At 44.5% G+C, this 24443-nt stretch overlaps 2 protein-coding genes across 2 annotated transcripts in view; one reads left to right on the top strand and one right to left on the bottom strand.

Annotated features, from left to right (window-relative positions):
* Positions 1-20668, top strand: part of psma3 (proteasome 20S subunit alpha 3) — a 45231-nt gene extending 24563 nt beyond the window's left edge. The window contains exons 3-11 of the mRNA XM_072489366.1: positions 5366-5489; positions 5742-5843; positions 9244-9317; positions 9585-9657; positions 10594-10659; positions 13279-13325; positions 16678-16745; positions 20241-20305; positions 20403-20668. Coding sequence (XP_072345467.1) covers positions 5366-5489; positions 5742-5843; positions 9244-9317; positions 9585-9657; positions 10594-10659; positions 13279-13325; positions 16678-16745; positions 20241-20305; positions 20403-20447 — 664 coding nt within the window. The 3' untranslated portion in view covers positions 20448-20668. The remainder of the gene's footprint in view (positions 1-5365; positions 5490-5741; positions 5844-9243; positions 9318-9584; positions 9658-10593; positions 10660-13278; positions 13326-16677; positions 16746-20240; positions 20306-20402) is intronic.
* LOC140399878 (uncharacterized) overlaps positions 1-24443 on the bottom strand; it is a 110311-nt gene that overhangs the window by 11903 nt on the left and 73965 nt on the right. The gene's annotated exons all lie outside the window — the stretch shown is intronic.

Genomic DNA, 24443 nt, shown 5'->3' with positions numbered 1-24443 from the left:
ATTAGGACAGCACCCGGTTACACCTCTTCACCTGGGCGTTCCAACAACGTGCAGCTGCCCATTAGTTCAAGTCCAACTTCTCATTCTTAATGAATGTCCATGCCTCTCCGGCGTATCAACGTAGTGGTGCCGGCCTTGGTACGTGACCCACAGCCTCGCCAGATGTAGCAGCCCGAACTTCACCCCTTTATTGTGGAGGGCCGTCATGGCCCGGTTGAATCCCGCACGCCTCTTAGCCAGATCTGCTCCCCAGTCCTGGTAAATTTGAATCTCACAGTTCTCCCATTTGCTGTTTCGCTCCTTCTTTGCCCACCGCAGGTCACGTTCCTTGTCTGTGAAGCAGTGGAATCTTATCACCATAGCCCTCGGCGGTTCATTCGCCCTAGGCCTCCTTGCCAGGACTCTGTGAGCCCCGTCCAGTTGCAGGGGCCGCGGGAAGGCCCCCGCACCCATCAGCGACCCCAGCATTGTGGTCACAAATGCGCTCGCATCCGACCCCTCCGCACCTTCGGGGAGGCCCAGGATTCGCAGATTCTGCCTCCTCGACCTATTTTCAAGGTCTTCCAGTTTCTCCTGCCATCTTTTGTGCAGGGCCTCGTGCGCCTCCACCGACCGCCAGGCCCAAGATCTCATCCTCATTTTCAGAGACCTTTTTTTCCACCTCTTTGATCGCCTTCTCCTGCATCTTCTGAGTCTCCACCATCCTTTCCATGGAAGCCTTCATAGGGGCTAGCATTTCCGTCTTGAGCTCTGTGAAGCAGCTTCTCAGGAACTCCTGCTGCTCCCGCGACCACTGTGCACACGCCGGCCGCCATTTTGTTGTTTCGCGCCCGTTCCCCTCATTTCACCGATCCAGCCTTCTTTACTGCCCCACTCCATACAGCGCTGGGGGGGAGCCTCACCAGCGTTTACTGCCCCACCGGGAATCGCCATCAAAGTGCCGCTAAAGGTCCGTTAACGAGCCCAAATGTCCGATCTCGGCGGGAGCTGTCGAACGTGCGACCTACCCGGGCATGGCCACAACCGGAAGCCGCTTAAAAATGTTTTTATTAAGGCATTTGTGTATATATACATCAAACACAACCAGCAAACAGGAATTCACATAGCAAATAAATATCTAACACTCCACCGTCCACCTTCCCTGCCGCTACTCTCCACCTCCCCATCTCCTTTTTTTAAGGCCCCCCCCCGACTTCGTAACTATTCTTGAAGTAGTCGATAAATGATTTCCACCCATGAGGGCAATCCCTCCACAGTCCCTCTCAAGGCAAACTTGGATCTTTTCCAACCTGAGGAATTCCATGAGATCGCTCACCCACACCCCTCGCCCCAGTTTCAGCGGCCCTAAGTCCCTCCGTTCCAGCAAGATCCGTCTCCGAGCTACCAAGGAGGCAAAGGCCAGCACATCGGCCTCTCTCACCCCCTGGACTCCCAGGCCTTCCGACACCCCGATTGCCACTTCTGGACTCGGGACCACCTTCACCCTCAACACCTCAGACATAACGTCAGCAAACCCTCGCCAGAATCCCTCCAGTTTCAGACAGGCCCAAAACATGTGGACATGGTTCGCAATCCCACCCGCGCACTGCCCACACCTATCCTCCACCCCCTCAAAAACCTACTCATCCTGGCCACCTTCATATGTGCTCTGTAGACTACCTTGACTTGAATAATGCTAAGCCTCGCACATGAAGAGGATGTGTTCATCTCCTCAAAGCCTCCTCCCACAGTCCAGCCTCCAACTCCCTCCTCAGCTCTTCCTCTCAGTCCATTAATTCTTTGTAAATCTTTGACATTCTGCCTTCATCCACTCCTTTTTTCGACACCACCTTGTCCTGCAACCTTGGGGGCAGCTGGTCGGGAAAGGACGGCACCTGCCCCACATAATACCTCACCTGCAAGGCACCGGCTTCCTCACATGATACCTCACCTGCAAGTACCGGAACCCATTTCGCTGGGCAACTCGTATTCCTCTACCAGCCCCTCCAAGCTTGAAAAGCTGCCCCTAATGAATAGGTCCGCAAACCACTCAATCCCTGCCCACCGCAACCCTTGGAACCTCATGTCTAGTCCACCTGGAGCGAACCTATGATTTCTGCAGATCGGTGCCCCAACAGAGGCACCCTCCAGCCTCCGGTGCTGCTGCCACTGTCCCCACACCCTCAGAGCCGCACCACCACCGGACTTGTGGAGTACCTGGCCAGCGAGAACATTAGAGGTGCCGTCAACAGTGCCCCTAAGCTCGAGTCCTTCTAAGAGGCTACCTCCATTCGCTCCCATACCAACACCTTTCCCACTACCCACTTTCTAACCATGGCTATATTTGCTGTCCAGTAATAGTTAATCAAATTTGGCAGGGCCAGCCCAGCTCCTCCAAATCCTGTTCTAGCCGCACCTTCTTCACCTGTGGGGCTTTACCCGCCCACACAAACCCTGCGATCAGTGCATTAACCGTCCTAAAAAAAGCCTTTGGAATAGAAATAGAGAGTTTCTGGAACACAAATAAAAACGTCGGGAGAACTGTCATCTTCACGGATTGCACCCGCCCCGCTAACGACAGTGGGGGCACGTCCCATCTCTTAAAATCCCTTCATTTGCTCCACGAGTCGTGCCAAATTCAATTATAATAATCTTTATTGTCACAAGTAGGCTTACATTGCAATGACGTTACTGTGAAAAACCCCTAGTCGCCACATTCCGGTGCCTGTTCGGTACACAGAGGGAGAATTCAGAATGTCCAATTCATCTAACAGCACGTCTTTCGGGACCTGTGGGAGGAAACTGGAGCACCTGGAAGAAACCCACGCAAACATGGAGAGAACATGCAAACTCCGCACAGACAGTGACCCAGCCTTGAATTGAACCTGGGATCCTGGCGCTGTGAAGCCACAGTGCTAACCACTACGCTACAGACTGTCCTATAATTTATGTAGCTGCTCCCATCCCCGCCCCACCTGGATGCCCAGATACCTGAAACTTGTCCCCACTACCTTGAACGGCAGCTCACCCCTCCCGCCCCCTCGCCTGGATCAGGAAGACCTCACTCTCCCCATGTTTAACTTGTACCCAGAGAACTAGCCGAATTCCTCCAATATGCCCATGGTCCCCCCCAATACCTTCCAGTGGGTTTGATTTATAAAGCAATAAAACGTCCGCATACAGCAAGATCCTATGCTCCACAGTCCCTCCCCTAACCCCTGCCAACTCCCAGAGCTCTAAGCAGCATTGCCAATGGCTTTATTGCCAAGGCAAAAGCAGCGGGGTAAGTGGGCATCCTGCGTCGTCCCACGATGCAGCCTAATATACCCCAAACTTAGCTGGTTTGTCCGTACACTCACGGTACAACAAGCGGAACCAATCCACAAACCCCTGCCCAAACCCAAACCGCCCCAGGACCTCCCACAAGTAGTCCCATAATACCCAGTCAAAGGCCTTCTCCGCGTCCATAGTGACTGATACCTCCACATTTCCTCCCACCGGGATCATTATGACCCTAGGTCCCCGAAAACATTTTGTAAAATTCTATCAGGAAGCCATCCGGGCCCGGGGCCTTTCCTACCTGCATTGCCCCCATACCCTCCATCACCTCCACCAATCCCATGGGTGTTCCCAGCCCCTTTACCAGGTCCTCCTCCACCTTGGGGAACTCCAATCTGTCTTAAAAAAAAAAAAAAGTTTCTTTCCCTCCACCCCGGCTGGGGGGGTCCGAATCATATAGCTTCTTGTAAAAGTCCGCAAATACCTCATTCACCTCCACGGGGTTTAAGACCATATTTCCCCTCCTATCCTTCACCTTTCCAATCCCCCTCGCTGCCTCCTGCTTACTCAATTGGTGTGCCAACATCCTACTTGCCTTCTCCCCATATTCATTGACTGCGCCTGGCCTTCCTTCGCTGCCCTACTGCCTTACCCGTAGACACCAGTCCAAACTCCATCTGCAGTTTCTGCTGCTCTTTCAGCTGCCTCAGGGGCATCCGAATACCTCCTATCAACCTGCAGGATCTTATCCACCAGCCTTGCCATCTCAGCCCACTCCGTCTTGTCCCTATGTGCCCTTATTGATATAAACTCCCCCCTCATCACTGCCTTCAGTGCCTCCCATAGCTTGGCAGCCAAGACCTCACCAGTATCATTCAGCTCCACATACCCCCGAATAGCAGCCCTCACCCGCTCACAAACCTCCTCATCCGCTAATAATCCCACATCTAACCTCCATTGCGGCAGCTGCCCCCCCCCCCCCGATCCACTTGCAAGTCCACCCAATGCAGCGCGTGGTCTGTGACCACAGTCGCCGAGTACTCTGAGCCGACCACCCCCGCCAGCCAAGTCTTCTCCATCACGAAGTAGTCGATCCAAGAATACACCCTATGTACATGGGCGAAGAATGAAAATTCCTTCGCCCTCGGCCTTCCAAACCTCCACGGGTCCACTCCTCCCATGTGCTCCGTAAACCCTTTCAATTCCCTTCCCGACTGCAGACTCGACTGATCTAATTTTGATTCAATAACTGTATTAAAATTCCCCCCCCCCCAAAAAAAAAACATTATCAGCCAGTGCGAGTCCAGGTCTGGGATCGTCCACAGCACCCGCCTCATGAATTCAATATCGTTCCAGTTTGGGGCATAAACGTTCATCAGGACCACCAGCATTCCCTCCAATTTCCCACTCACCATTACAAACCTTTCCTCTACTATATTTCCCACCTCAAACGCTACCCGCTTGTTTATTAGGACCACCATCCACACATCTTCATATCTAATCCTGGGAAGACCTGACCTACCCACCCTTTCCTTAGCCTGGTCTGATCCCTGATCTTCAGGTGTGTTTCCTGCAAGAATGCCACATCCGCCTTTAAGCTCCTCAAATGCTCAAACATGTGAGACATCTTTGACCAGCCCATTCAGTTCTCTCACATTCCATGTGATCAGCCTGGTCGGGGTATCCCCTCCCCTTGGATCAATCATAGCCCCTCTTGGGCTGGCCTCCACCACTCCTGCACCTTTTTCTTCAAACCATCCAATAGGGGGAAAAGGACCAACAAAACCGCCTCGAGCGGGAGCTACCAAATGTGCGACCACTCACACCATGGCCGCTACCGGAAGTACCCCCCCCCCCCCCCCCCCCCCCCCTTCAATGTTCATTTACATTTAAAGTTGACAACTCCAGTTTTTGTATTATTTTTAAACTCCTGCATATATTTAAAAGCACAAAAACCGAATTAGTTATACATTGAAAATTTAACCCTCCTTTAAAATAACATGATGTTAATAACATGTACAAATGTTTGTGATCTCAAAACATTAACCTTTTTCTTACTGCATTCAGTACTTAATGTGTTTTGTTTTGATCTAATCTAAATTGATAGCACAGCTATTGGGATAAGATGTAAAGACGGAGTAGTGTTTGGAGTAGAGAAACTGGTCCTTTCTAAACTGTATGAACAAGGCTCCAACAAACGCATATTTAACATCGATCGTCATGTAGGAATGGTAAGATAATTTTATAAGCAGCCTTCCCCCAAAAAAGGCATGTTAGTTTGTGAAGTTAAATTGAAACATTTTTGTATTATGTCTATGAGCCCTATTTACAAAATTGCATTGAGGTGCGTAAAGAATTGGTACTGAATAGAACATTGTAGTAAGAATGCAAATTTTAACAACAGTGGACTATGTATTTTGATTTCAATGCATGCCGAACTTTAAATGAACATTACAGTAAGCAACTTTTGTTTCATCCCACAGGCAGTAGCAGGTCTTTTGGCAGATGCACGGTCTCTTACTGATATTGCAAGAGAAGAAGCTTCCAACTTTAGATCCAACTATGGATATGATATTCCATTGAGGGTATGAGATCTATTTAGCGGTGTTATTTTTTTAGTACAGCTCGTTTTAATGAATAAATTACACAAAACGCCTAATCAGGTGACCTACCACAGAACAACGTTTAATCCAAAAAATTATCTTGGTGTCCCAAGTGAATTTGTTTTCTGTTATATTTCTTCCATCCCCCTGGCCCAATCCAGAGCCATTGACTTCCTCCAGAAGTACAGTCCCCATGGCTATCAGGAACTATTTTTCACCCAAGTTGCCATATTTAAATATGTGTTTTGGGTAATATCAGCAGGCAATTTCCCCACAAGGTCAATGTAGCATAGCCCAATACTGTCCTTGCTAGACATCAACACATGCGTTTCTGACGGAGGCTGCTGGTTAGTTTCCCCCATCATGCCTTCCTTTTCCAAATACTAAGAGCTGAGACTAATTGTAATATATCTGATACTGCACTCTGAGCTCAGAAAACACAGCACAAACTAAAGACTGAGCCAGGAGCCTTTCTGGCTCAGCTACTCACTACATAAGTTATTCAGGAAGCATGAAATGCAGTGCTTCTCTAAAATGCATAATTAACAACAAAGCAAACATCAATATTAACTGCGGAGTACTTAATACAGCCCAGTTCATTTTCTCCTACCGTTCCCATTCTTGTCCAGTTCCTTTATTTGTACCCCCCTTAATGATAAAGTTCAAATCATAAGCCATCAAAACCATTAAGTGTATGTAAAGTCTCTTGCTAGTCAGTGCTGGCCAATAGAATCTGAACAAGTGTGGCTAGGGTGGTAGGTATCCTTTTAACCTCAATGCCTTGTATACACAATATAGGTACATAGACATCATATATTTATTTATTGAACAGACTTTTATTATCATTAGGTCATTGTCTTTGCTGACATTTTCCAATTTTGAAATTTATACTATGTAAAAATTTATTGTATCTAGTGTCACAACATCCTGGACTAGTGCACAGTCAATTCCAGCCCCACTTGATCCGAGTAGTAACACAAATGAAATTAGATTTTATTTCAAATAACTGAGATCCTTGGCTGAGCCCATTAAACTACAGTCACCAGGTTTGTAGCTTTAAAAGACAAGTAACCTTTATTATGTACAGTATCAGAATCAACCAAACAGAAAATATAGCTATCTACTACCCTTTTCCCACACCTTTTTAACTCTCCCGCACAGACACACACAGGGGAAAGGGTGGTGCAAGGGAAAGAAAATATTAATAAAAGGATAAAGATCTTGGTGATGCACTGGGATGACTCCCAGTCAATGTGTTTCTGAAGTTCAAGCTTTTGTTTTGGTTGTACTTCCTTCGAGACTTGAGATCGTTTTTTTCTGGCAAGGTTGTCTATCTTCTCTGCAGACTCGGCATCATTTCAGGTTTACAGCAAAGGATGTGCCTGGCAGTCATTGCTTTCAGAACAATAGAGCAGTTCTTTAACTTCAGCAAGCAGGAGAGAGAGCGAGTGTTCCTTTCACTTCCAAGCTCTAAACACTTCTGCCAAGTTCTCTCAGCATCATTGCAGGAGCCAATCACTGACCGTTGCCAGGCAGAACATTGTCCCTGGCCAACCCACTGGTTGCCAGTTAACTAATCAAACCAGCTCCCTACAACACTGGTTCCTAATGTTCCTTCACGAGACTTGAGCCAGAGTTGTGGTACAATCATACAAAACTTTATCAGTCTTCAATGTTACATGCTGGTATCACTTCTTTCTCGTCAATGCCTACAACCTTCATAATTTTTATAACTCCTTTCAGTGGCAGGGCTGTAAGAGTGTTAATTCCTTGACGGATTAGTTGTAAAATGTTGCAGTGGGGCTCTTTCTCCCTCCCCCCCCCCCCCCCCCCCCCAACGTAATGGGTTAATTCCCCACTGAATGGGTTTATGTCTTAATCACATACAACCTATTGTGTTTTCGGTGATGTTGGTTGCTGAGTAACTGAGCTTGTTGTTTTTCACATATACTAACTTAGTTCCACAGCATCTGCTGCTGACCGCAGCAGTAGTATACATTAATTTAAAAACTTTTTTTAGAGTACCAAATTTTTTCCAATTAAGAGGCAATTTAGCATGGCCAATCCACCTACCCTGCACATCTTTTGGGTTGTGGGGGCGAAACCCACGCAAACAATGTGCAAACTCCACACGGGCAGTGATCCAGAGCCGGGATCGAACCTGGGACCTCCGCTCCGTGAGGCAGCAGTGCTACCCACTGTGCCACCGTGCTGCCTGTTGTATATATTAATAACCATTAACTACAATAAAGAGTGCCCAATTCAGTTTTTAAAATTAAGGGGCAATTTAGGGTGGCCAATCCACCTACCCTGCACATCTTTGGGTTGTGGGGGCGAAACCCACGCAAACACGGGGAGAATGTGCAAACTCCACACGGACAGTGACCCAGGGCTGGGATCGAACATAGAACATAGTGCAGAAGCAGGCCATTCGGCCCCTCGAGTCTGCACCGACCCACTTAAGTCCTCACTTTAAACCTATCACAGTAACCAAATAACCTCTCCTAACCTTTTCTTTTAGGTCACTAAGGGCAATTTATCATGTCCAATCCAGCTAACCTGCACATCTTTGGACTTTGGGAGGAAACCAGAACACCCGGAGGAAACCCACGCAGGCACTGGGAGAATGTACAGACTCCGCACAGACAGTGACCCAGCAGGGAATCGAACCTGGGACCCTGGCACTGTGAAGCCACAGTGCTATCCACTTGTGCTATCGTGCTGGGACCTCGGTGCCATAGGGTGCTAACCACTGCGCCATCGTGCCGCATGATCTACTACAATAATAATCATCTACTCCTACACTAAGATCCACTCGGTACCAAGGAATCTGGTTTCTCCTTTCCAAAATACAAAACCTGGAAACAGTGTCCTGGCAAGCAGCTGTTTTAACTTCATATACTGCATAAAAGCACATCCTGATTATGGGTCCATGGACCAGAACAAAATAATAAAATAAAAGAAATGGGAACAAAGGAAATAAACAGGAAGGGCTCTTATATTAGGGTGGCACGGTAGCACAGTGGTTAGGACTGTTGCTTCACAGCTCCAGGGTCCCAGGTTCCATTTGTGGCTTTGGTCACGTTCTGTCTGTGTCTGCGTGGGTTTCCTCTGGGTGCTCTGGTTTCCTCTCACAGTCCAAAGATGTGCATGTTAGGTGGACTGGCCATGCTAAATTGCCCTTAGTGTCCAAAAAGGTTAGGTGGGGTTACTGGGTTAGGGTGGAGATGTGGGCTTTGTGCTCTTTCAGTGGGCCGAATGGCCTCCTCCTGCACTGTAAATTCTATAAGATAGCTATTTGGGCTAATGTAGATTGTTGATCTATTGTAAACGAATCACAAGTATTTATAAGTTTGCTCCTTTGAACATTTTTTTCTTTTAGCATCTGGCAGACCGAGTAGCAATGTACGTCCATGCATACACGTTATATAGTGCTGTGAGACCCTTTGGAAGCAGGTAATTTTATTGTAAAATTATTATTGTGATCTGAAAAGTGATTTTGTATTGCATATTTATACAGATGATGTAAGGTACCTCAGCTGTAGTTGGAGGGTGAGAGAAGTGTGAATGAACAGTTATGAACCTGTGGTGTGTGATGTTAAGCTTTACTTAATTCTATGCTGAATATTTTGCATTAGAATTTCTGTAACATTTATGGGTACATTTATTCATATTGTGAATCCTAGTGACACAAATCAATTTCAACATTTTATTTCCCTATAGCTTTATTATGGGATCTTATGACAAGGATGATGGAGCTCAGATGTACATGATTGACCCTTCAGGAGTGTCCCATGTAAGTAGCTCTCCAAGAATATGTTGTCTGCCTGACTTTCTGAAATTCTCACTTGCTATTAGAAAATTGATAATGTAAGCAGTGGTTTTAGAAGTCAGCAAATATTAACTGAACTCCTATTAGCAGCTAGATATTAATTTTTTATATTTATGGGAAGAATTAAGCCATTTTTATTAACTTAAATCTGTATTACTCTAATTTTGGATTTAAAAAGTGCCCAATATCAAATTAAACTTCAGTTTGACATTGCACAGAGTTTACACTATCATCTCAAACCTGGGTGGAATTAAGCTTCCTTCTCCACCCCACTTTATATTGTCTTGTTGAGTCCTGACACCAAATTTACATTGCAAGTTTAACATTGGTATGGCAGAAAATGAAGTGCCAAATTTTGCAGTGTAAATGCAATACACCCGGATGTAAATTGCAGTGCACCCTAAAGTTTGAACATTTGGATTTATCGTTTAAGAAATTTTGCTTTTGTAATACATACTAGTTGATTTGACCACTAAAATTAACATTTATGAAATAAATGGAAACTAAATTTTGCATAAAGGTCAACTTCTCTGATGTCTTGTGTAGAGATTACTATTCCAAATATTGTGTTTTCAATTTCAGGGACTAACAAGACTAAATTTTCTTGTTTCTTTATTTTTTCTTCCTCATTTTTCCCGCCCAGCTTTTTCGATAACTCTTGGCCTAAGGGGGAAAGTAGGTTCAGTTGAGGAACCAACTGTTTGGAGATTTTTAAGGGAGCGATAGATTATTATTTTGTTGTACTGTTTGTAACTTGTGCCTACATTGTCTGTGTTAAGCTGATATGAGAAAATGTACACACTTTCTTGGGTCATGGAATTAATATATGCTATATATTTGAATGTTTTCTGCATGAATATTGGAATAATTTGTGGCTAAAATTTTATTGTATTGCTGTAGGGTTACTGGGGATGTGCAATTGGAAAAGCGAAAGAAGCAGCAAAAACAGAGATTGAGAAGCTGCAGGTAAGCCATAAAAAATGAAATGGATTTATCATAGAATTTACAGTGCAGAAGGAGGCCATTCGGCCCATCGAGTCTGCACCGGCTCTTGGAAAGAGCACCCCACCCAACACTAAGGGCAATTTTGGACACTAAGGGCAATTTATCATAGCCAATCCACCAAACCTGCACACCTTTGGACTGTGGGAGGAAACCGGAGCACCCGGAGGAAACCCACGCACACACGGGGAGGATGTGCAGACTCCGCACAGTGACCCAAGCCGGAATCGAACCTGGGACCCTGGAGCTGTGAAGCAATTGTGCTATCCACAATGCTACCGTGCTGATATAATGTGAGGAAATTAATCTAAGGGGTAGGAAAACAAAGTGGGAATGAAATTAGGTTTTTGGGACATTAGTTAGGAAGGAAACTGGTGTGGAATAACAAATCAGGCAAAAAACATGTGCATTCGATGTACTCAATTGTCAGATTATTGAAAGGTTTTTGTTGTGATTCTGAGGTGTATAATTGGTCTTTATGCATGCTGCAGTCTTGGGTATTCATTTGTCAACATTTGTACAAGCATAATATAGTACATTATTAGATGAGACACTGCATGATAGATCTGATAAAACAAGATATTTCATTGGGAATAAATGTTGGGAGACCTGTTGTGGAGAATATGAAAAGGTGCTTTGGAGTTCATCATATGCACCAAAAGGTTAATTAGAAGAAAGTCTTATGTCCTTAATGTAGTATTAGGAGCATCATAGGCAGCACAATTTGAAAATTGTTCAATTTAAGATTGGTTTATTGAAGGGCTGAAACACCAGCAACACTCCCGTGATGTTGATCATTATAATAGGTATACCATGTAACAATAGTTTATCGTTGATGGGGAGCTGTACTTAAGTGGCCTGTCCCTTTGAGGCTACAATGTAAATTTACAGTAGATGGCCTAAGTTTAATTTGAGTTCACTTTTTAATAGAATCCCTACAGTGCAGGAGTCCATTTGACCCATGCACCGAACCTCTGAAAGAGCACTCTACATGGGTCTACCCCACCTAACCTTTGGACACTAAGGGACAATTTAGCATGGTCAATCAACCTAACCTGCACACCTTTGACTGTGGGAGGAAACTGGAACACCCGGAGGAAACTCACGCAGACACTGGGAGAATGTACAAACTCCACACAGTCACCCAAGGTTGGAATTGAACCCGGTCCCCTGGTGCTGTGAGGCAACAGTGGTACCCACTGCCACCGTGCCACGCTTTTGATGAGATTTTCAGTATATTCATGTCTATATTTAAAATCTATTTGAATATTTAGCTACATTCAGTTGAAACACCCCTCTCTAAAGTTGGTTTAATTTTACCTTTAATTACTTTAACAATGAAACAGAATTAATAAAACACCTGTATTTGTGTGCGGCACAGTAGTGCAGTGGGTAGTACTGTTGCTTCACAGCGCCAGAGTCCCAGGTTCGATTCCCGCTTGGGTCACTGTCTGTGCGGAGTCTGCACGTTCTCCCTGTGTCTGCTTGGGTTTCCTCCAATTAGGTGAATTGGACATTCTGAATTCTCCCTACAGTGTACCTGAACAGGCGCCGGAATGTGGCGACTAGGGGATTTTCACAGTAACTTCATTGCAGTGTTAATGTAAGCCTACTTGTGACAATAAAGATTATTATTACTGCTTATAGCTATGTACATGGGAGAAACTCCCCAGGGCCTAAAAAAATGACGAAGTGTGGATCTCGCACAAAAAGCTGGTGGGAAACACCCGTCAAGCTTGCCCAAAATGACACTTGGAAATCTTTTGGTTGAATTCCACCTTACACCTTGAGTAGTGTACAGATTTGGTCTCTTTAAGAAAGGATATGACAGGGCAGCGCAGTGGTTAGCATTGCTGACTCTGCACTGAGGACCCGGATTCGATCCCAGCCCCGGGTCATTGTCCGTGTGGCGTTTGCATATTCTCCCAGTGTCTGTCGGTTTTGTCCCCAAAACCGAAAGATGTACAGGGTAGGTGGATTGGCCACACTAAATTGCCCCTTAATTGGAAAAATTTAAAAAAGGGATACGACTGGAATAGAAGCTCCTCAGAGATGGTTCACTTGACTGATTGCTGGAATGAAGGGGTTATTTTACAAGGAAACGTTGAGCAGGTTGGGCCTATATCCATTGGAGTTTAAAAGAATGACGTTTGATTGGAAGTTACTGATAAATTTCTTGCTCTTCAATACTAACTGTCTTAGTCTTTTTACGAAATACCTTTTAAGAAAGACATTTAGAGGATATTGAATCCATATACCTACATGATAACCTGTGTCCAGTGCATGTCAATTTTGCTAAAGGAAACACTGCTAATGTCTTCTTGACCATATAATTACATCCTCTTGCCAGTGGAGGTGCTGCAGTGTGCCAGATTTAAATGTGGATGTAATTATTTGACTTAAGGATTCATAACAATGCATGACTTTAAAATGGAGGCTGAACTACGCCTTTATGCCAGAGTCCAATTGTCCCTTGATCTTTAACTCCACTTGAAGCTTATGCTTGATAATTCAGAGAACATGTGCAAGTAATTAATCGACTAGTATATACTCACTCACTTTTTCTCCCGTACTGCTTTACAGATGAAAGACCTGACTTGCAGGGAAGTGGTTAAAGAAGTTGCAAAAATGTAAGTTTATAATTTCTCAAAATTGGCTAGAACAATTTTAAACAGTCTTGCTGTCTTAGTGTCAATAAAGTGATCAATTTACTTTAATAGGACAGTAATAGAAAATCTTTCCATTTTTTTCCCTGCCATTTCTGCAGGCATGACGAGTACAGAGGTAGATTCAAACATGTCTTTTATACTACAGCAGCCTTCATATATGAGCATAGACAATAAGTGCCAAGTTTTGAGGAATGCAGACATCACTAGCAGTTCACTTCTCCTCAGCCCATGTCTGTACGCATACTGTCTGCATCAGTTCGCTCTGTCCAGCAGTGAGAAGTAGGGACCTTAGTGGCTGAGGCCGTCCAGCATAGCAAAATTTAGGTGTTAGACCAAGACCATTCTAGTGACGCATTTTCGCAGAAAATACTAAAAACTTCATGTGTAGATGTTATAACTGTTTTAAAATAATGCTTTAAGTATATTCTTTGCATTACCCACATCTGAGTACATTTTTAATCCATCATTTGATATGCAAGTTACTAGGAGTTAATTATTGACATTGGGATGTATGGAATAATCATTTTAGTAGCTTAATATTCAATACTGAAAAAAATAGATTTCTAATCCTGAAGTATTGCATTCAACTTGTGTTGTATTAGCAGTTTTAGTATATCTGCCACTTTGCAATCATAGCTGTACAGTACTAGTAAGGTGAGAAGTTGTTGTAATGTGCTTACCACATACAAGATACACAATTGCAATTTTATGTCTTCCCTGGCAGTTGGAAGAACATTTTTTACTAATCTTGGTTTGTGCTTGATCTCGTTTGTTTACAAATACATCACCAATATCTAAGTGGCTAAAACCTATATTGTTGTCCACATGAGCAGGCAACATTCTTTTTAAAGGTTAGAACTCCTGACGATGGTGCAGTTCTCACTTTGATATCAGGATGTATTATATCCACTTTCAGTTGTAGATTTGAGTGAATACTTCACTTTTGCCGTAGCTTGACTATTGTGTTGTAATTTCAAGGAAAAGCTCAAAGGGAATTCAAAATATAAAATTTTAGGGAATGAATGAGGGCACCAGAAAAATACATCTTTTTACGTGACATTCTATGATTACTGATTTTACTTTTTCTCGTCAACTCCCCACTTATCTCCTGGTGTATAATAGAAAATGTTAACTTTGAACAAATTGAAAACCTTTTAATACAAACTAGTAGATTTCCCATAGCATCCTCCTCATGAGCATACAAACTTTCATGACACTATTTTGAAGTAGTGGTGTTCTTTCCGGTGTCTTGGCCAATATTTGTCATTCAACCAATATCACTGAAACAAATTATCTCAGTTTGTGGGACTTTGTTGTGCACAAATTGACTTCTGCATTTCCGACATTACTTCAAAAGTTACTCTAAAAGTGCCCCACTGGCTGTAGAACATTTGGTTGTGAAAAGCACTATATAAATGAAGTCATTTTGCTTTTGGGTCGAGGTTGCAATTTTGGGTGGTGCTGCCAAGAAGGTGATTGGATGGCACACAAGTGGTAGAAGGAATGGATTTTAAAATGGGCAGCATGGTGGCATTGTGGATGGCGCAGTTGCTTCACAGCTCCAGGGTCCCAGGTTCGATTCCGGCTTGGGTCGCTGTCTGTGCGGAGTCTGCACATCCTCCCCGTGTCTGCGTGGGTTTCCTCCCACGGTCCGGGGATGTGCTGGGTGGGTGGATTGGCCATGATGGATTGCCCTTGGTGTCCAAAATTGCCCTTGGTGTTGGGTGGGGTGCTCTTTCCAAGAGCCGGTGCAGACACGGGGGGGGGGGGGCCAAGTGGCCTCCTTCTGCACTGTAAATTCAATGATAATCTATGATTAATCTAGGACAAAGGTTCGGCACAACATCGTGGGCCGAAGGGCCTGTTCTGTGCTGTATTTTCTATGTTCTATGTTAATTACTGATACCTCCCTCAAGCAGATACTTGACTGAAAGTATCATCTATGGGGCCGAGATTTTAATCCAGCTCCGGCTGAAGGCAACACTACTGTTTCTGCAGAATGTACAGATCCTTTGTGAAATTAGTTCCAAAATTGACAAACCCATTCCTTTGCGTGTACACCAGAAAAAACATTCAAATTAGTCTTGGGCATAGAATGGCTATGTGGGGAATGAAAATTTTGTACTGTTGGATATATGTTTTGGGGTTTGATACACAATAAGAATAGATATTTGCTTTGCACCCGGCAGTGCTTATTTGTTGTTCCATTGCTCATTTTGTCTCTCGGATACAATTTATTTAGAAAACGATAGGGTAATAGGTAATAGTAAGTAATATGTACTGTGCAGCCAAAAGAAAGGTAAAATATGATTTTTAATAAAGACAGATGAGTGCGTTATCTATCTAGTATTTGGTGTTAAATTGTAGAACTATTCTTGAGTGGGTTAAAACTGGATACCAAGACTGCCCTGGGCATATTTATTGTGTTTTCAAGCTCAATGATTGTACAGTCAATGAGTGAGTTAATTGCCTGTACAACCTGCTTAGAAATGGGCAGCACAGGGGTTAGCACTGTGGCTTCACAGTACCAGGGTCCCAGGTTTGATTCCCGCTTGGGTCACTGTCTGTGCGGAGTCTGCCTGGGTGCTCCGGTTTCCTCCCACAATTCCCAGAAGACGTGCTGTTAGATAATTTGGACATTTTGAATTCTCCCTCTGTGTACCCGAACAGACACTGGAATGTGGCGACTAGGGGCTTTTCACAGTAACTTCATTGCAGTGTTGATGTAAGCCAACTTGTGACAAAAAATTATTATATTACTTAGCTTTCGCAAAAGCCAGTATAAAAATTCAAGCTTTAAGGTTGTTGCCAGCCTGATGTACTTACAGACTAGTGGGAATTACATGTAATGGTACAAGTGGAATCATTTTACTTTTAGCACTGAGTTAATCAAAATGAATATTGCTATCGTTTATTCTCAGCTGGGCCACCAGGTGGAGCAGTTACTAATCTATTCACAAATGTGTCAATCAATGGTATGTTATTCGGAAAGTCTCCTGCTTTAAGAAGGAAATAGAAGGGGATTCTGTTGTAGCTGTATTCTCCCAATTGTATGTCCCTACAAATAAAATTTTATTTATATAATACACAAGTGTAATACGATTAGTTCTAAATATAGATTGGCTGATGAAGACTGTTGAAAAACATTTTACTTGATTGAAGTCTGGAACATGAGACAATACAGTGGATAATCTAAGGTTTTTAAAAAACATTCTACTGTAGTTAATTTTTCAGAATTCTCTGTGCCTGTCCCCTCTTACAATATCTTTGAAATTTTGTACAAATTTTAAACTATTTACTATTTTACCGTCAGAATCTACATAGTCCACGACGAAGTAAAGGATAAATCCTTCGAGTTGGAGCTAAGCTGGGTTGGAGAAAGTAATGTCTTTTCTTTTAAAAATTTTGTGTAGTGACATTGTTATTTTGACAAACCACTCATTCGTTAACAATAACATTCGTAATTTTGACTGCACATCAGTTTAAAAATACCTGTGTTGGGGGAAATAAGTTAACATTTCTGCTGACTTCTGTATGTTGCATATTCCTATGCAGTAATGTTTAATCAACACCATATGTAATCTTGTCCTGTAAAGGTGATGTTACAATCCCCAAATTTGCATTTTGAATCCGTATTTCAATCAACTTTTGATATCAAAACAAATTAGGCCTAACATGTACTCAACTGAGGCTGTAAACAAGGGGCTGAGAGTTCAAAATGTTGGCGCACTTTTCTGGCACACTGTGTAACCTGATGAGATAGACAGCTCCACAGTATTCCAAACTGCTGTTAATTCATTAGACAACAGGCTCATTGGTATAAGCGCAAAGGATCTGGAATTTTTCAAACTCAACTGTATGGAACTGTACAACTTATGCTTTATTGGAAAGTGTGGTTGAAGGATCAGGAAGCTAAGTTTATTATAAGCCCACTGACTTCCACAGCTACCCTGACTACACAAGGAGAAAATGCTGGAAAATCTCAGTAGGTCTGGCAGCATCTATAGGGAGAGAAAAGAGCAAACGTTTCGAGTCCAGATGACCCTTTGTTAAAGCTTGACTACCCTTCCTCGCAGCCCATTTCCTGTAAGGACTCTGTTTCATTCACCCAGTTTTGTTTTGAAGTGCTTTTGATATGTCTTCCTGCTTGAGGAAATGGGCGAGGTACTAAATGAGTACTTTGCATCAGTGTTCACCAAAGAAAAGGACTTTGTGGAAGATGATTCTTGGGTAGGGTGTGTGGACAGTCTGGGTCATGTTGACATTGAAAAGGAAGTATTGGGTGTTTTATAAGACATTAAGGTAGACAAGTCTCCTGGGCCGGATGGGATTTACCTCAGAATACTGAGGGAAGCAAGGGAGGAAATTGCTGGGGCCTGGACTGACTTTTGTATCCTCATTGGCTGCAGGTGAGATCCCAGAGGAGTGGAGAATAGCTATTGTGGTACTGCTGTTTAAGAAAGGTAGCAGGGATAATCCAGGAAACTATAGGCCGGTGAGCCTCACATCGGTAGTAGCCAAATTATTGGAGAGAATTCTCAGGGACAGGATATATACCTATTTAGATACAAATGGACTCATTAGTGATAGATAGCATGGTTTTGTGAAGGGGAGGTCGTGCCTCACTAACTTAATCGAGTTTTTTGAAGAGGGTACAAAGATGATTGATATAATAATAATCTTTCATTGTCACAAGTATGAAGTTACTGTGAAAAGCCCCTAGTCACCACATTCCGGAGCCTGTTCGGGTAAGCTAGTACGGGAATTGAACCCACGCTGCTGGCCTTGTTCTGCATCACAAACCAGCTGGCTAGCTCACCGAGTTAAACCAGCCCTATAGGGCGGTGGATGTTTTTTGCGTGGACTTCAGTAAAGCCTTTGACAAGGTGCCTCATGGCAGACTGGTACAAAAGGTGAAGTCACGGGATCAGAGGTGAGGTGGCAAGATGGATACAGAAATGGCTCAGTCACAGAAGGCATAGGGTAGCAGGTGAAGGGTGTTTTTCTGAATGGAAGGTTGCGACTAGTGGTGTTCCACAGGGATCTGTGCTGGAGCCTCTGCTGTTTGTAGTGTACGTAAACTATTTGGAGGAAAATGTAGCCGGTCCGATTAGCAAGTTCGCAGATGACACCAAGGTTGGTGGAGTGGCAAATAGTGTTGCGGATTGTCAGAGCATACAGCAGGACATAGGTTGGAGACTTGGGCAGAGAAATGGCAAATGAAGTTCAATCCAGACAAATGTGAGGTAATGCATTTTGGTAGGTTTAATATAGAGGGGAAATATACAGTAAATGGCAAAACCCTTCGGAATACAGAAAGTCAGATCTGGGCGTGCAGGTCCACAGATCTTTGAAAGTGGCAACACAAGTGGACAAAGTGGTCAAGAAATCATACGGAATGCAGGCCTTCATGAGGCGGGGCATAAAATATAAAAAACTGGCAAGTCATGGGTGGCACGGTAGCCAGTGGTTAGCACTGTTGCTTCACAACGCCAGGTTCGATTCCTGGCTTGGGTCACTGTCTGTGCATGTGTAGAGTCTTCACTTTTTCCGTGTCTGCGTGGGTTTCCTCCCACAAGTCCCGAAAGACGTGCTGTTGTTGGGTAATTTGGACATTCTGAATTCTCCCTCAGTGTGCCCGAACAGGCGCCGGAGTGTAGAAACTAGGGAATTTTCACAGTAACTTCATTAGTGTACTTGTGACAATAATAAAGATTATTTTTGCAGTTGTACCGAACCTTAGTAAGGCTGCACTTGGGAATATTGTGCACAATTCTGGTTGCCACACCAGAAGGATTTTGGAGAGGGTGCAGAGAAGGTTTACCAGGGTGTTGCCTGGTCTGGAGGGTGTCAACTATGCGGAGAGGCTGAATAGACTCGGACTGTTTTCATTAGATCAACGGAGGTTGAGAGGTGACCTGATAGAGGTCTACAAGTTTGAGGGGCATAGATGGAGTGGATGAGCAGGCACTCTTTCCCAGGGTGGAGGGAGGGGGGTTAAGGTCTGTAGGGCAACGTTTAGAGAAGATGTGTGAGGCACGTTTTTTTTTTTTAAACACTAGGGTGGTGAGTGCCTGGAATGCGTTGCCGGGGAGGTTGTGGAAGCATACATTAACAGCATTCAAAAGGCATCTTGACAAATACATGGATAGGATGGGTATAGAGGGATACTGCACTAGGAAGTGTTCAGGATTTTGGCCATGGGTGGTATCATGACCGGTACAGGCTTGGTGGGCCGAAGGGCCTGTTCCTGTGCTTTTGTTCTTTGATTTCCCCCATAATCATGATTGACAGGGCCACAATGTTTCATGCATTTCTGCTCTCACCTCCTCCCAGAACCACAAGAGGGTTTCTCTTGGCCGCACTTTGCACCCCACCTGCCTCTGTATTCAATGAATTATTCTCCATCTTGCAATCTGATGCCACCATAAAATAGATCTTCCCACCCCATTCTTAAGGGATCATCCTCTTTATGAAATTTTGGTCCGCTCCTCAGTCATCCCCAATACCCCTCCCATGCAGGCCAATGAGATGCAACACGTGTCCCTTTACCACCTCCTTCCAAGTTATTTTCAGTTTAGTATGCTGTATTTGCTCCTCAGGATGTGGGGAAATAAAGTGCGAGTTGGGTGATTGCTTTGCAGAAAATCTCTGTCCATTTCTAAAGCATGACTGAGCTTCTTGGTCACCTATCATTTTAATTCTTCACCTTGGTCCCACTCTGACCTTTGTCCTCAACATTCAGGCTTGATAAACCCCAGCAGTACATCTATTTACATGTTATGCATCTCGATGATTTGGGGATGGGAGGCAAAAAAGACTGAAAGATATGGACTTCTTGATACTTTTATTATAATTCAATGTTTTTCTTTACAGTTACAAAAGGCAGACATGAACTTGTACCTAAAGATATCAAAGAGGAAGCAGAAAAATATGCCAAAGTAAATGCAATTAATACAATCTTAAATTTCAATGCAACTTTTATGATTTGTGCTTTGCATAATTCATTTTCCTCACCACACTTATTTTCTTTCTTAGGAATCTCTTGAGGAAGATGATGAATCTGATGAAGACAACATGTAATTAGTTTTTAAAATATACAGTACTGTTTGAAACTAAACTTCACTTCTCCGCCCTTTTCCTTTGTATTGTTAAGTGATACAGTATCAAGTTAAGCTAGTTTTCTAATGTCTGAATTTGATCTTTACAAAATACTTTTGAAAATGGATCTGAAGGCAACTTCACATGGTTAAAAGATGAAATGCTGACAGTGACCAAAATAAAAATCTTGCCTATTGACTAAATTATTTCTTACATCAACTTTATTGCAAAGCAGTACATTTTCTCTCGAGTTAGGGAGCAGTTGTTACAATTACTGTGGCCAAGCTTAATGTGATCTCGAGGTGAGCCAGTGCTTGAACACCAACTATAGGTTGCTGAAATAAGATTTCATAGATACATAGAAGATGGGAGGATGCCGTTTGGCCCTTCAAGCCTGCTTCGCCATTTCTCACTATCATCCTAATCCATAGCCTAATCCTGCTTTGATCCCATTCGCCTCATGAATATATTCAATGTTTTAGCATCAATTTACTGTGGTAATAAATTCCACAGGCTCACCACTCTTTGGGTGAAGAAATGTCTCCTCTCTGTCCGAAATGTTTTACCCTGAATCCTCAAACTGTGACCCCTGGTTCTGGACACACCCACCAACGGGAACATCTTCCCTGCATCTAACGTGTCTTGTCCTGTTAGAATTTTAAGTCTCCGAGATAGAACAAAGAACACATGCCCTTCGGCCCTCCAAGCCTGCGCTGATCACGTGTCCTATCTAGACCAACAGCCTATATCCTTCTACATCCCATCTGTTCATGTGCTTATCCAGATAAGTCTTAAAGGTCGCTAATGTATTGGCCTCAACCACCTCACTTGGCAGTGCATTCTAGACCACCACAGCCCAAACTTCCCCCGCACATCACTGAACCTACCCACCCAAACCACCTTGAACTTGTGCCCCCTTGTACTTGACACTTACGCCCTGGGAAAAAGCCTCCAACTGTTCACCCTATCTATACCCCCCTAATAGTTTTATAAACTTCTATCAGGTCATCCCTCAGCCTCCGTCTCTCTAGGAAAAACAATCCCAGTTGTTCAATCTGTCCTCATGGCCAATATCCTCCATACCATCCCAGTAGGCAGCATCCTAGTAAACCTTTTCTGTACTCTCTCCAAAGCCTCCACATCTTTCTGGTAGTACGGTGACCAGAATTGGACACCGTATTCCACATGTGGCCCAACCAATATTCTATATAATTGTAACAGAATTTGAGCTTTGAAACTTGATACCCCGTCCTATGAAGGCAAGTATGCCATATGCTTTCTTTACCACCATCTCCACCTGCGCTGCCACTATTAAGGATCTGTGGACCTGAACACCCAGATCTGTGTCTCTATGCTCCTGCTGGACCTGAAAGCCCAGATCTGTGTGTCTGTGCTCCTGCTGGTTCTGTCATTTATTTTATAGCTCCCACCTGAATTGGATCTACCAAAATGCATCACCCTGCATTTGTCAAGAGTTAAATTCCATCTGCCATTTCTCTGCCCAATTTTGCAGCCTACATCTATATCCTGTTGTATTCTCTGACAGTCTTCATCACTATCCGCAACTCCGCTAATCAGACCCTCTACATTTTCTTCCACGTCATTAATATATATTACAAAGAGCAGAGGTCCCAGTACAGATCCCTGTGCAACGCCACTAGTTACAGACCTCCATTCAGAAAAACGCCCTCCCACTGCGACCCTCTGTCTTCTATGGCCAAGCCAGTTCTGGATCCATCCAGCTAGTTCACCCCTGACCCCGTGTAATTTATCTTTTGCACCAGCCTGCCATGAGGGACCTTGTCAAATGCTTTACTAAAGTCCATGTAGACAACATCCACAGCCCTTCCCTCATCAATCATTTTTGTCACCTCAAAATTCAATCAAATTAGTGAGACATGATCTCTCTCTCTCATAGAAAACCAGGCTGTCTGTCTCTAATAAGACCATTCACTTCCAAATGTGCATAGATCCTATCTCTGAGAATCTTTTCCAACAATTTCATTATCGCTGACGTCAAGCTCACTGGCCTATAATTACCCGGATTATCCTTGCAACCCTTTTTTTAAAAAAAAATGTTTTATTAAAGATTTCAAACACAATTTTTCCACCTTACAAATCAACATGAAAGATAACACAATAACTAATAGGTATCATTATTTAAATAAAATAGCGAGTTAACAAAGTAACAAAAAAGTGCTCCCCCTCCACCCCGACCAGAACAAAACAGGTTACTCCTCCCCCTCCCCCCCCTCTGGGCTGCTGCTGCTGACTATCTATTTTCCCCTAACGTTCCGCGAGATAGTCAAGGAATGGTTGCCACCGCCTGGAGAACCCCTGAACCGATCCTCTCAACGTAAACTTCATCCGTTCCAGTTTTATGAACCCTGCCATATCATTTATCCAGGCCTCCACGCCGGGGGGGGGGGGGGGGGGGGGGTTTCACTTCCTTCCACATGAGTAAGATCCTTCGCCGGGCTACCAGGGACGCAAAGGCCAGAATATCTGCCTCTTTCGCCTCCTGCACTCCCGGGTCCTCCGCTACCCCAAATATAGCTAACCCCCAACCTGGTTTGACCCGGACCTTCACCACCTTTGAAATCACTCTTGCCACTCCTCTCCAGTACTCATCCAGTGCCGGATTCGACCAAAACATGTGTGTGGTTCGCCGGGCTGCCCAAGCACCTCCCGCACCTGTCCTCCACCCCGAAGAACCTGCTCAGCCTCGCTGCCGTCATATGTGCTCTGTGTAGAACCTTGAATTGTATCAGGCTAAGCCTGGCACACGAGGAAGAGGAATTTACCCTACTTAGGGCATCAGCCCACAGACCCTCCTCCCCCAGCTCGTCCCATTTTCCTTTCAGCTTCTCTACCAGCGCCTCCCCCTCTTCTCTCATCTCCTGATATATTTCGGACACTTTGCCCTTCCCGACCCATACCCCCGAAATAATTCTATCCTGGATCCCCTGTGTCGGGAGCAGCGGAAATTCCCTCACCTGTTGCCTCGTAAACGCCCTCACTTGCATGTATCTAAAGATATTCCCCGGGGGCAACTCCTACTTTTCCTCCAGCTCTCCCAGGCTCGCAAACGTCCTGTCAATAAACCAGTCTCTCAATCTCCTAATTCCTGCCCGATGCCAGCTCTGGAACCCTCCGTCCATCCTCCCTGGGACAAACCGGTGGTTGTTCCTGATCAGGGAGCACACCGAGGCACCTGTCACACCCCTATGTCGCCTCCATTGCCCCCAGATCCTTAAGGTTGCCGCCACCACTGGGTTCGTGGTGTACCTTTTCGGGGAGAGCGGTGGCGGCGCCGTCACCAGCGCCTTTAGGCTCGTTCCTTTACAGGACGCCATCTCCAGCCTCTTCCACGCCGTCCCCTCTCCCTCCCTCATCCACTTGCGAACCATCGCCACATTGGCGGCCCAGTAATAATCGTCCAGATTTGGCAACACCAGTCCCCCTCTGTCCCTGCTGCGTTGCAAGAACCCCCTCCTTACCCTCGGGGTCTTCCCTGCCCACACGAAACTCATAACAATCCTACCTATTTTCTTAAAAAAGGCCTTAGTGATCAAAATGGGGAGACATTGAAACACAAAAAGAAACCTTGGGAGGACCATCATCTTTGCCGCCTGCACTCTGCCCGCCAGTGAGAGCGGCAGCATATCCCACCTCTTGAAATCCTCCTCCATCTGCTCCACCAGCCGCATCAGATTGAGTTTGTGTAAAGTTCCCCAGCTCCTGGCTACCTGAATCCCCAAATATCGGAAGCTCCTTTCCGCTCTCCTTAATGGCAGGCCGTCTATCCCTCTTCCCTGATCCCCGGGGTGCACTATGAAAAGCTCACTCTTCCCCATATTAAACCTATATCCCGAAAAATCTCCAAACTCCCTCAATATCTGCATAACCTCTGTCATCCCCTCCACAGGATCCGCCACATACAGCAGTAGGTCATCTGTGTAGAGTGACACTCGGTGT

The sequence above is a fragment of the Scyliorhinus torazame genome, chromosome 2, assembly GCF_047496885.1.
Source record: "Scyliorhinus torazame isolate Kashiwa2021f chromosome 2, sScyTor2.1, whole genome shotgun sequence".
Taxonomy (NCBI): Eukaryota; Metazoa; Chordata; class Chondrichthyes; order Carcharhiniformes; family Scyliorhinidae; genus Scyliorhinus; species Scyliorhinus torazame.
This window is presented reverse-complemented; position numbering and strand designations above follow the sequence as displayed.